A 13,056-nucleotide genomic window follows, 5' to 3' on the forward strand; every position below is an offset into this window, starting at 1 on the left:
TGAGTCCTAGCTGCCTACATCTGTAATGAAACAAAAGGCAGAGTGATATAGTACATCTGATTTTTTTAATAAAAATGATGTAGAATGCATATAAATTAAATCACCATAATGATTTATGTTAGTTGTTTTGTACTGATGATAGTTGTTTTGCATGTTGTATATAACTGAGTTTTTATTTGGTCCAGAGACAAAAAAAGTTGCAAAAGAGAGGATCCTCACTCAGTTGAAGGATACACTGAGGAAACCACTCCACTCCACTCCATGCAGAACCAATCCATTACATAGTGAGGAGGAAGTTGAATCCGAAACGGTGGACACAAACGTGGATTTGTTCAATTACCCAGGGAATTCTCAACCAACCGTATGTCGTTTCAAACCCTAAGCAATGAACACAAACTTTTGGACTGCGTAGTCAACCTAATGTATTTTTAAAAGTAATGTTTAGGCAGATAATACAAATTATAAGATCTATGGTATTGTTTAAATGTTATTTGTTTATAGACTATATACAGATGTTCAGTTGTCGCTGTTTTTTATGTTGTATATAACTGAGTTTTTATTTCTTGTTGACTTTGGTTCAGAAACAAAAAAAGGTTGCAAATGAGAGGGTCCTCACTCAGCTGAAGCATACACTGAGGAAACCACTCCACTCTGATCCACGCAGAACCAATCCGTTACATAGTGAGGAGGAAGTTCAAGCCGAAACCGTGGACACAAATGTGGATTTGTTCGATTACCCAGAGAATTTTCAACCAACCGTATGTCGTTTCAGACCATACACCAAAAAAAAACAAAAAAACATTTGGACTGTGTTATAGTTATTCTAATGTATTTTTAATCATATTCTTTCAGGTTCTCCAAAGCGTTTTTTTTTTTTTTTTTGCAAGTAGAACATTACCATGCGAATCATTTTTATTTGAAATTGTATTTATTGTTTTAAATATAGGATACCTTAGATGCTGCTGAGGCAAGTGGAGAGAGCGTGGAACAGCCATTATTTGTCAGTGGTGAGTGTTGAAAGCTTTGAAAGGTACAGTATAAAATACCTGAAATGAGTGTTGCTAAGGGATGCTATGTGGATAATTACGATGTTTTTTACACGTATTACCTGTGGTGTGCATCAGGAGTGGGAGCGGTACATGTATTCGTACTGAACCAATTTGGTACAAGGGTCACGGTTTTGGTGCACGCATTTACACAGAAAATACACTGCGAAGCGGAACTATTGTTAGATACGCATGTTCTTTGGGGACACAATATGTGACGCGCGTCCTATTCGCTTTGGACTAATGCAAACTAGACGCAAATTTTAAGCATTTCTTTGTTTGCGTTGATTACAATGCTGGAGTGTGTGTGTGTGCTCGCACGCGCGGTAGAGAGAGAAAGATATAGTGTGTTCACTGTAGCACAAGAGAGATCGAGACAGAGAAGCAATTTGTCTCGAGTGTCACAAATACAGTTCAGTAAGAGACCTTTACTTCAACTAAATCACCAACGTTATACTGTATGCCACAGCCTGAGAGACAGCAGTGTGAATGTGTATGTGTGTGTCTGAACTCAGTGCGTTTCCCTACTGTCCATCACAGTGACTCACAGTGGTGTGTGTGTGTGTGTTAAAACACGGTGGTTAATTAAGGAAAACAAACAAATTGATCAGAAATATAGTAAATTATTTAAAAAATTCATTCAGGTAAAACTATCAAACAACAATGTCTTAATTAATTAATTTATTAATAGACAAATTATATAAAACTATTGTCAGTTTACTACAAATAGTCATTTCTGTAATTTGGCGGGTCATATATTATTTTTTAAGGTTTTTGTTTCCCGTGTGCCTTTTCTTTGCCTTTTTCCTTTTCAGAATGGAGCTGCTTTGGAGTGTTTGATAGTATTTTGGGTGCTGTCATATCGCTACAATTTGCAGAAACGGGACTGTCAAAACCTTGACATTCTTATTATCCGGGAGTTATGTCATTAAATTTTAGTAAAATCACTGGCTTTGCATATCCCGTGCGAATGCACATGACAAATTAATGTTGGGGCAGTTTCAAAATCACTCATCATCCCCAGATAATACTAATCCCGTGCAAATTGGGCTTTAGAGAAAACAACATATACTCAAGCTGCAGTTTAGTTTAACTTGACTGTCATAATTGGTATGTCCTCAAAATCTGTTAGTTATAGTACATTTTAAACTTTAAACTATATAAAATACATTTCCTCTTTTTTTTTGCAGAAATTCCCACCTTAGTGCAGTGTGTAAAGGAACTAATATCCTCAATGAACAGAGGGATCGATACAGCAAGCACAAGCTCAGGGTCCTCCAGCTCAGCCCAAGAGATGGTATGTTATTGTATGTGTTTTGTGAAATACTAATCATTCAAACAAAAATTTAACTAGTAATTGACTCTTAGCTAAGCTCCACCCTCCTTAGATACTGTTGCTACGCCTGGCAAACTTTCACGCCTGGCACGTCTATTCGGTTGTTAAGTTGTGACGTAACCACTACTGTTTCCGGGTCCTAAGGCCGTCGCCTTTCTACTGCTTTTGCATGAGTTTTACTATGGTTTTACCATACAGTAGTGCTGCGACCCGTGTTGTTTAAATAGATCAGAGTTTAAAAGAACAAGTGACTGTCAACAGTCATTTTACTTTTCCCTGTGACGAGAAAGACAAGAGGAAATGGCTGCAGTTGATAACATAAGTTACAAATATTAAACAAATAAAGAAACTTTGGCGTCAGTTGGTGCTGCTAACCCTCTAAAACCTGGCTGTCACATATTTAATTTTTAATCTTTGTTCAGTTACATCCACAGTTATAGCAGTTTTTAAAATACCTCATCAAGAACATGGATGCTAGCTTACTCACCTCAACCTCATAAACCTTCTTTTTTCATTGATGCCTGGAATCTGTCCTTAATTATGCCACCTGCATTCTGTTGGATTTAAAGTAGTTTAAATCCTTTTTGACCGCCGAGGGTAACGTAAGAAGGACGTGATCGTAAATAAATGTACAAGTTCCTCCATTGTTTTGGTGCGGTCGGAGAAGCGCTTGGACCCACGAAAGCCACGTGACGTCAGACTTAACAACCGAATTAGAGTGTGTATGCAGTGGTTTCATACATTCTCAAGGAGATAATTAGTGATTTTTTGGCTAACTCTGAGAGAGCAAAACAAAATGGACTGAAGTATGCATGAAGTATACATTATTACCGGTAATTAGCCTACACACCATTTTGCTCCAACGTATCAACATGTTGGACTATGATGACAGCTCAAGCTTGTTCAGGGCGGGTCTGTGTTGAAACGCTGCTGTCAATCAACAATCGAGGGAGGGGGATTGATATAGTCAAGTCACAACTGCTCAATATAATGAACGGGAACAATGAAAAATTGAAAACAAAACCACTGGATGGAATTTTTATCAATATATGATGGTTGTGTATAGGCACTGCTTAATTGTAAAATGATTGACAGGTATTGTAGCCAGTGTTCAGTCTAGAGATTACATTTTTTACAGACCCTACTAGAATGTTTTGTTTGTTTGTTTGTTTTTGGTATGTTAATGTGATTTTTTTTTTCTTTACATAGATTTCTCTGGGCAACATGGCTGTCCAAGTCAACAAAACCTGCTTTAGGAGATTGAATAGGAGCAGAATGTCCCTGTTCACTCAAGAGTTAGCTGTTTTGTTGTTTGGGAGGGAGGTTCTGGGTTCATCTAGCCTCACTGGGAATAGGTCCCAAAAAGAACGGCTGAACCCAGAAAAAATGAATGCACTTATTGGTTTGTATAAGATTTATATTTTTTATATTTCATTATAGCCCTTTCTCAGCTGAAATTTTAAATATTAGTGTAAAATATGTTATAAAAATAATTGACTTAAAGGGTAGCATGTATCATACTATATGTGCATGCGCAAACTTCGGAGATTGTGAACCTTATTTTATCACAGCAAGAAAACAATACAAACAGCATATCACAATAAAAATAATTTAATTTAACCAAATCTTAAAGTTAAGTAACATTTCAAATTATTTAATGAAAGGTTTGGGGCAAAACGGTACAGTAAACAATTGCTTCTATTTCATGCACTTACATTAGGATTCAATCCTCAATAATTATACATCAAATTAAAGTAGTTTAAATAACATAATAGGCCATAGAGGATTCTTCAAAAATAATCACTGATTATCTTAAGAACGAGTTGTATCCAGCATGATTGAGTAATTTAACTGCATACTCTAGACAAAAGCATATGTTAATCACAAAAAAACTTATTTAAAGAATAATTAAAATAAATCTAAATCATCTTGATTATTTCTCTGGGAGTATTGGAGCAGATTGCTTCTACTCATTAATAGTGCTGACAATCACATCGATAAGTTAATATTTAAACATTAAAATGGAGGATGGCATGGTAGGGCATCAGTATAAATAAACTATTTCATATATTGATATTTATTGCTAAGTTCAGCTAGTTTAGCTTTCTTCACAAAACTGCCGACAGTAATGCAGCCATCCTTTAACTACAAAATAGATATGATCACACAGACTGTGAAAAAGGTCTCTTTTTGCCTAGAAAATCATTGTGTGTCTATATTCTAGTAAGCTTTATATCCTATAAGCATAAGGTGGATATTATGAATAATTTTGTGGCTATTCATAAAGCACTAATGTACTAATGTTTTTTTTTTTTTTTTTTTCGGCAGACACTGTTATATCCGAGTTTCCGGGCACGTCACAGTCCGAGGTTAGAGCCGTAATATGGCGAAAGTGCAATAACGAAAGTTTTGTTTCAAAAAAAAAAACACTGTAAAGGTAATTTTTTGTTGTTGTTGGGAAAGGAATGTGAAAGTAAAGAAGAAATTTGTGTTTTGTTCATATAAGATACGTACAGTAATCTGTAGTTTAATCATTTTATTAAAGGGTTAGTTCACCCAAAAATCGAAAAGTTCTTTGTATTTAGTCACCCGCGTGTTGTTCTAAACCCTTAAGACTTCCATTAACCATTGCATCACAAAATATTATATTTATGATGTAATCTGAGCGCTGGATAAGTCTTCCATTGACTTCCAAAGGGCTTAAACTTGCTCGATCAGAAATCGTATTAAGACATTGTTTGAAATTGTCTAAGTGACTCCAGTGGCTCAACCATCCATTTATCAAGCGACGAGAGTAGTTTTTTTGTGCCAAAAACAAACAAAAATAACGAATTTATTCCAATATCCATTTAATCGTGTTGTGCTTGAAAGTTGTTTACATAGTGTATCTGCGCGAGTTTGTGGGTTCTACGTCACCAGGCGTCACACACATGACCTGCGTTGGCCAATAGTGAACCTGTGTGGTGACGTTGAACCCAGAAGCGCTGCGCAGATAGACTGCGTGAACAACTTTGAAGCACAACACTAGTAAATGGATATTGGTATAAATTCGTTATTTTTGTTTGTTTTTGGCGCAGAAAAAGTATTCTTGATGGTTGAGCCACTGAAGTCACTTGGACTATTTTAAACAATGTCTATATGTTTTCTGATCGAGCAAGTTTAAGCCCCTTGGAAGTCAATGGAAGACTTATCCAGCGCTCAGATTACATCATAAATATAATATTTTGTTATGCAATTATAAATGGAAGCCATACGGGGTTAGAACAACACGCAGGTGAGTAAAAACTGAGATCATTTTGATTTTTGGGTGAACTCCTTTAATGCTTTTAGTTTAAGCTTGCCACTTGTGTTATTTTGTTTCCCAACAGTCTGTTTGGACTTTAATAATGTTTAAAAAAAATAAAGTGTTTTTTAAGAAAGAGATGCTTTTTTTTTGTACACATACCATTCCTCCTGTATCCTTTTAAACTATAGGTGTTTTCATTTACATGAATTACATTTACCGGTTATTTTTATCAAATGCATTACATCTAACTTTAAAATGATTATTGTATTAAACGCCTTCATCAGTGGTGGACAATTTAACATTTACATTTTAACAGTATAACTTCAGCATGAATGAGGCAGAAAATGCTACTGATAACACAGTAATAGTGTACTTGACTAAAAAAAAAACATTAACATTTAAATGTTTTATAAAAGTACTTTTGACATAGTTAAAATACATTTTTACAATAAATTAGTTTCCATAAATATAATATGATTGTATTTTCTTATATTTTAAAGAATTTAAAGGTGTATTAAAAAATGTTTTAAAGATGGGTTCTATTGCTCTAAGGGGGAAAAAAATTAAAGCTGAAATAATATTTTAAAATCATGTTTTAAGTTCATCTTAAGTTTGTATAAAAATAGCACAGTTGATATATTCTTATATTTTAAATAATGTATAAGTGTATTTAAAAATGTATTAAAGATTTAATCTAAAGATAAAATTAAAGCTGAAATAGTATGTTAAAAGCATATTTAAGTTCATCTTCAGTGTGTCTCAAAATAGCACAGTTGAGTACACTAAGATGATCTTAAGTTTATATTAAGAAGTACTAAAGAACATTTTTAGTATATTAAGTACAAAATAAGTGCGTGAAAATAGAGCACTTTAAATACATTATGGAAGTGTACTAAGTGCACTTAAATAAAATGTATTTTAGTGTACTTTTTTAATCTAGGAATACATTATAATTTGTATATAATTACATAGTATTATTATTATTATTTAAATAGTTTATTATTGTATTTAAAGATGGTTTCAATTATAGTAAAACTGGTAACGAAATACATTTGTTGAAAATATGAAATAGTATATTAAAAATACACTTTAGTTTATCTTCAGTGTGTCTCAAAAAAGCACAATTGAGTACACTAAGATGATCTTAAGTTTATATTAAGCAGTACTAAAGGTAAGCTTTTAGTATATTAAGTGCAAAATAAGTGTGTCGAAAATAGAGCACTTTAAGTACATTATGGAAGTGTATTATGGAAGTGTAATAAAATGTATTTTAGTGCACTTTTTTAAATCTAGGAATACATTCTAAGTATAATTTGTATATAATTTAATATTATTATTATTATAATTTAAATAGTTTATTATTTTATTTAAAGATTATTTCAATTATACTTAAAGTGGTAACAAAATACATTTTTAAAAAATATGAAATAGTATATTAAAAATACACTTAAATTCATCTTCAGCGTGTCTCAAAAAAGCACAAATGAGTATACTAAGATGATTTTAAGTTTATATTAAGCAGTACTAAAGATAAGCTTTTAGTATATTAAGTGCAAAATAAGTGTGTCGAAAATAGAGCACTTTAAGTACATTATGAAAGTGTATTATGGAAGTGTACTAAGTGCACTTAAATAAAATGTATTATAGTGCACTTTTTTTTCACCTGGGATAGGTTCTCCACTGCGGAACGACAGAAAACCATGTGAAAATTTAAGATAAATATGTGGAATTAATGTAAGAGTTTTAAAACCTTATTGTTAAACGTACTGTTTGTAACTCATGGCAAGATCAGCAAAATATTTCCTTCTCTTACGATAAATGTTGTCTTTGAATCCCTGAAATCATATAGGAAAAGATACATACTGTTTTCATTTCATTTTAAAGTATCTAAATATATTCTAGCAGACCCCAAAAATAAAATTATGACTTTTAAATAAGAAAAATAGGGGCACTTTAATAACTGCCATGAATATAAAATTATTATTGAGAGTATTGGCTATGAAGAATCACTATAAACTTGATCCTCCTGCAATCATGTGACTGAGTTTCGACACTGAAATGTGGTTGAAAGAATGTCAAGTTGTTGATATCAGTGTCAGAATATTTCAGCAGCTCATACTGAAGAGTATTTTACATGATCAGTATGACATACAGTATTATCAGTGAATCTCAGCAGTCTAATTCTCTAACATAAAGTAAGACGATACTGACCGGATGATCCGCATCCAAATCTGAACCATACATCAGAACACGACAGGCACTCTTGTCCAGATCTGAGATCTTCTTGGGGAACCAAGGCACCTCAGCAAGATCTGAAAAATGTATTTTCACAGATTTATATACACATTTCTGTGCCTTACTCATCTCTCTAATGAAGGAACAAAACACAGTACCGTTTGCAGGAGTCGAGAACCTATCAGGTGAGTCCATGGTTATAATGCTTGTTTGTTTGCGCAGCAGCTGAACAACCTCTTTTAGAGTTTCTCGATCACTGTCACAATCCACCAGTACTTCCAACTCTGAGTTACGCCGCCGGGACTTACGGGACTCAATATGCAAAAGCTTTACCTGGTTGTCCTGTTTATAATGAATACAAACATGTAATTAAGCCTACTGTAAATGTAAGTTTGATATAAATCCTATATTTACTGTTTGAATAATATTTAGATAAATACATGTATACATTAATACAGTCATTTGTATAATACATATATTTGAAGATGTACCAGATTTATAATAGTGATGTCTTTTACACTACAGTGGCATGGAGCGAGAAGGAACTTAGATACAGTATCTATACATTTACTTCATTCATGGACATAGTGCGTACTTTCCATCGTAGGATTTCAAAGTTATTGTTTAATTGCTTTAGCATGGAATTACTAAACAACAAATTATCCAATCATTTGTGCCTTTTTTGTGTCACTTATATATAACATGATTCTACTGAAGCTGGAAATACTGAAAATAATCAAATACAATTTAGAAACAAAGAAAGAAAGATGACACATTGAGATTAATTCATTGAATGAAAATAATAGGTATGACAATAATACAACATTTAAAGAAGGGGAAAAAAATGCACCTGAAATAGTTTTAATGCCTTCACAAGCCCCCCGACTTCATTCTTCAGAGAGAAGACAATTGCAGCATGTTCTCTCTTGGAGGAACATATCTTGTCTTTGTTCTCCTCTGTCTTATGAAAATTAGTTTTGTTCAGCTTAATGAGAGAGAGAGAGAGAGAGAGAGAGCTATTATAATCAGTGTCACTAGGTTCTACTCAAGCAACTTTAAAGTCATGTAAAAGCAAATCAACAGATGAGTGTTTTGCAAAATAGAATGCATAACAGATCAGAAGTCCATACACATTTAAAGATGAATTTGTGTGGAAAGTTTTATGATATAACTATTTAAATGTGCATTAACGATAAGTGCATAGCCTTGGTGTAGTAGGCCTATTGTTGTTAATAATTATGTTATTAAAGTTTTTGGAATTAATTAACTTTAAATTATATATCAGCTATTTTATTCCTAAACATCAGCAATTCATGATTGCCCTAAATTCTCTAAACTATCGGCAGCTCACTTTTCTCTCCATCTTCAAAAATATTTGTAGAAAAATTGTTAGGATTTGCATATGTAAAACTGTTAGCATTCTGAATATATGTCACAAGTTTTTCTTACCTCATTGTTGAGTTGCTTGTCTTCGTACCTCTTATTGATGGAGTCAAAAGAGCGTCCTCGACGCTGGCCGTCAAGCTTGTTGGAGAGCATGGATGGTGCTCCTGTTTTATAGTAGAATATGGAGAGGAGTGGGGCTCAGGAAGACGCTCTCTGTCAGTCTGATAATGATGATGCTTTCTCTCTGGATTTATAAAGAGATCAAGCAGAGCAGAGGAGGGGAGGAGCTCTGGAAAGTCCGACTGGCCAGGCCAGAAGATTTTCACAGTTAGCAAGGTTCATCAATCGAAAACTATTGGACCGTTAGATCCTTTTAATAAAAAAAAAAAAAAATGTATTTATATTTTATAAGACTTTTTTTATTGATAGAACGGAAAATAGATAACAGGATTGTCACCTCTTCTATTTTTTTTGTTATTTTTTTACTCTAGTGATTATTTTTGACAGTTAACGTTACGTACTTTAAAATGTACTGCCTTAATGTATGGCAGATTGTGTGCGCATGTTTCTGTGACAAATCAGGACAAAACTTTGTATAATGAGATGAGTATGACACAGGTATTACAAGGAGAGGGTGACTTATGAGGACATAACCCATGTCCCCATATTTCAAAACGCTTATAAACCATACAGAAAGAGGTTTTTTTCAGAATGAGGGTTAGGGTTAGGTGTACGTTTGGTATAGGGCCATAGAATATACAGTTTGTACAGTATAAAAACCATTATGCCTATGGGATGTCCCCACTTTTCACACACAAAAAAAAAAAAATGTGTGTGTGTGTGCGTGCGTGTGTTCAACTGTTTTCCCAAGATCTACAGCAAAAAATGATGGATGTATTTATTAATCACATAACTGATATCATTTAAGGACATTTTAAACAAAATATTAGGAAAACATAACATACAAAACAAACGCTGGAAAATCCTACTTTTGACTTAAAACCTTAAAGTTACCCCACTGACAACAAGTGCCATCTCTCATGTACAGCTTATTATGCTTATATTGATAATTATCTATATCATATTGGTTATTCCTATCACCCTGAGTCAGATCATAATAAACACTTTTGTACTTACGCCATTCATAATGTTCATTAATTTCTAAAAGAAATGTTTAGTATCACAAAATGTCAATAAAATATGGCACATTTATTATCAGTCTATCAGTAGTTGATCAAGATCAGGGGAAAGAGAAGAAAAAAAATACTATTACACAATGGTACTGTGCTGATATACTTCAGCACTCTTGGCTGACGATCCATTAAAAGATGCATAAAAATCGAGTCATTGACCTTGACTTTTAAACACCCAATCTTTCATTTGGTTCATAGTTGACATTTGTTTATTTATTTACTCTTTCCAAGGTTGGTCTGGGATCAGTGAGCTTTATTTCCACACCTCTGTGGAAAGATCAGTGATGAAGTGATGTGGATAACGGTCTAATAAGACACAGCAGCAGGTCTAGATTAACTGGTGACGACTGATTTTGGAATGTGCCTGTCACTGGTTTCTGTTATCTACAAACCATTGCCCCCAGTCCACACTATAGTTCCAGTACGGGGGTGATTTGGTCCAAAGGGAGAAATATGGGAAATAATAAAAGCACGTCAATGAGCATTGGTCAGATTAATGATGATGTGTTATGTAGTTATGAGCAATGGCTGTTTACAAGCTCACACCAGCATTAATTAGCTCAAAATGCAATATAATTAGGTACTGCTGTACGTCCATTTCCAAACAACATGACTAATCTTTTATTCAGACGTTCTCATGCTACTTCTGTGCGTTATTGGTCCATTGTCTGTGCCTCCCACTGCTTGGTCATTGATCTGAAAGACCTCCATACCCCTCCTCAGGGGAACAGGCAGATAGTCTTTTGTAAGGCAGCCCATAAGTACACATCTCATTATGAAGTAAGATATTCACCATCTATTGAAACACAGCACGTTTCCACCAGTTTCAACAGCATTTTTGCACTTTTTTTGTTTTCACTAAAATATTTTTGCATTATTTAGTGCAAAGGTAATACAATGATGCAAACTTATCACAGGTGGAAAAGTGACAAAAGGTGACCCCCCTCCCAAAAAAACAAACAAACACAATAATACTAAAAACCTTTATTATTATTATTTTTAAACAACTTTAAATGTTTAAATGTTCACTTTCATTCATGAAAGAGACGGGTAAAAAAATTTTCTCCTGGTGGAAAGCAAAGACTTAAGATGAATGACATGAAATTACCATTATATCTAGAAGATGGCAGCATTAGCTCAGTTGCCATTTCAACTCCCTAGTTTTTTTTCACATCTTGCTTTTGGATTTATTATAAAATTACTATGAAGTATCGGAAGTGCAGGAAGTCAAAGTCATTTTAATGTCATTTAAAAATATATAAATAAGCCCAGACACCAATCGCCTAGATGGCTTAATTACTTAAATTATTCAATAATGCATTTAGTATGTTGGATTTATTTATTTATTTACTACATTTTTCAAACATTGCATAGAAAGGTCACATCAACAAGCTTGAGTTGGTACTTCTGGCACTGTAAAACGACAAAACCACAAAGAATCACGGTATGAGCAATATTTAATCTAAGGATGCATATATCCTAATATGGTTAGGATTTACATGTATTTACTTTTGAGATTTACGTTTATTTCCTTTTGTCTATGTATAAGGGTGTTTGTGCAGAACAGGTGACGTACAGCATGATTGAGGCAAGGCGAATCATGTTCAGACTAATCCAATGCAGCACTGGAGTCTGGTCTATTAGCATAAGCTTCACTGTAGACACACAGCTTCTGCAGAGACTTCATTCTGAGACAATTCAATCTGCACTCTGTCTCAGGAACAGGACAATCCCCTCAATCTAGGTTGCAAGAAAAATGCAATGATAGAGTAAGCTATGGCACCTATTGTGAGTTCATTGGTCTGTCAAAAAACCTGACGTTTCTTCAAGGTAATATTGCTTCCTGTGCTCCCAGGTGAGACAAGGTATGTGATGCAGAACAATGTCAGGAAAGATTAAGTCTGGTCATGATTCAATTAAATAAAATTTAAGTTTATTTATAGGGCGCTTTTTACAATACAAATAGTTACAAAGTAACTTTACAGAAAATTATGTTTCTACAATATTTAGTAGTATCTTATAAGTGGTGACTGTCAGTTTGTGCAAGGATTTTTCAGAAAAATTAATACAAGACGTAGTCAGCCAGACGATGAACATTATTAACAGCAATTATTATATGATCCAATACACTTGTCGCAATATTTGTTAGTTCTGTTTGTTTATTCAGGGTTAGCATCATCTGATTCATCATGCTTCATCATGATTACCAAGCTTTAGTTGAAAGATGAAAATAGTAAAAAATATTTGACCAGCTTAGTAAGAAAATCCATTACATAAGGTGGCCCAAATAAGAATTGCTCCAGTGCTGGGAAAAAGAACTAGGTAACTCTCATTAGTGGTTTAACTGAGCAGCAATGAAGTTGAGTCAAGTTTTGGCATGGTCTACAAACTTTATGAGACTGTAGATTTTGATGTTGACCTTTTATATCTGCTACTTAAAGGTAAAATGTTAATTGACATACCAAAGAAAGGAAGAAATGAATGTGTATAGCTCTGAAGCTCAGAGAGCTGATCAAATAAATGCAACCTCGGTGAGCAAAGACTACTAGTACTATATTATATTACTAGCGCCAA

At 33.8% G+C, this 13,056-nt stretch overlaps 1 protein-coding gene and 1 long non-coding RNA gene across 3 annotated transcripts; one reads left to right on the forward strand and one right to left on the reverse strand.

Annotated features, from left to right (window-relative positions):
- The first annotated feature begins 195 nt into the window (after positions 1 to 195).
- Positions 196 to 5,021, forward strand: LOC113052557 (uncharacterized). Of its 2 annotated transcripts, XR_003277062.1 has the most exons (5): positions 196 to 361; positions 582 to 758; positions 2,237 to 2,343; positions 3,592 to 3,784; positions 4,711 to 5,021. It is a non-coding gene; the product is annotated as an uncharacterized LOC113052557 (long non-coding RNA). The 2 variants fall into 2 exon arrangements; XR_003277063.1 differs by lacking the exons at positions 196 to 361; positions 582 to 758 and adding an exon at positions 1,011 to 1,030.
- Positions 5,022 to 7,425: 2,404 nt separating this feature from the next.
- On the reverse strand, positions 7,426 to 9,488 carry LOC113052456 (tryptophan 5-hydroxylase-like). Its single transcript, XM_026216888.1, has 5 exons — positions 9,353 to 9,488; positions 8,754 to 8,888; positions 8,062 to 8,245; positions 7,880 to 7,980; positions 7,426 to 7,503 (listed from the first exon to the last, which is right to left on the reverse strand). Exons 1-5 carry the CDS (start codon positions 9,440 to 9,442, stop codon positions 7,426 to 7,428), a joined length of 588 nt encoding a protein of 195 aa, XP_026072673.1. The 5' UTR covers positions 9,443 to 9,488.
- Positions 9,489 to 13,056: the final 3,568 nt, after the last annotated feature.

Source organism: Carassius auratus, chromosome 32 (genome assembly GCF_003368295.1).
Source record: "Carassius auratus strain Wakin chromosome 32, ASM336829v1, whole genome shotgun sequence".
In the NCBI taxonomy this organism is placed as follows: domain Eukaryota; kingdom Metazoa; phylum Chordata; class Actinopteri; order Cypriniformes; family Cyprinidae; genus Carassius; species Carassius auratus.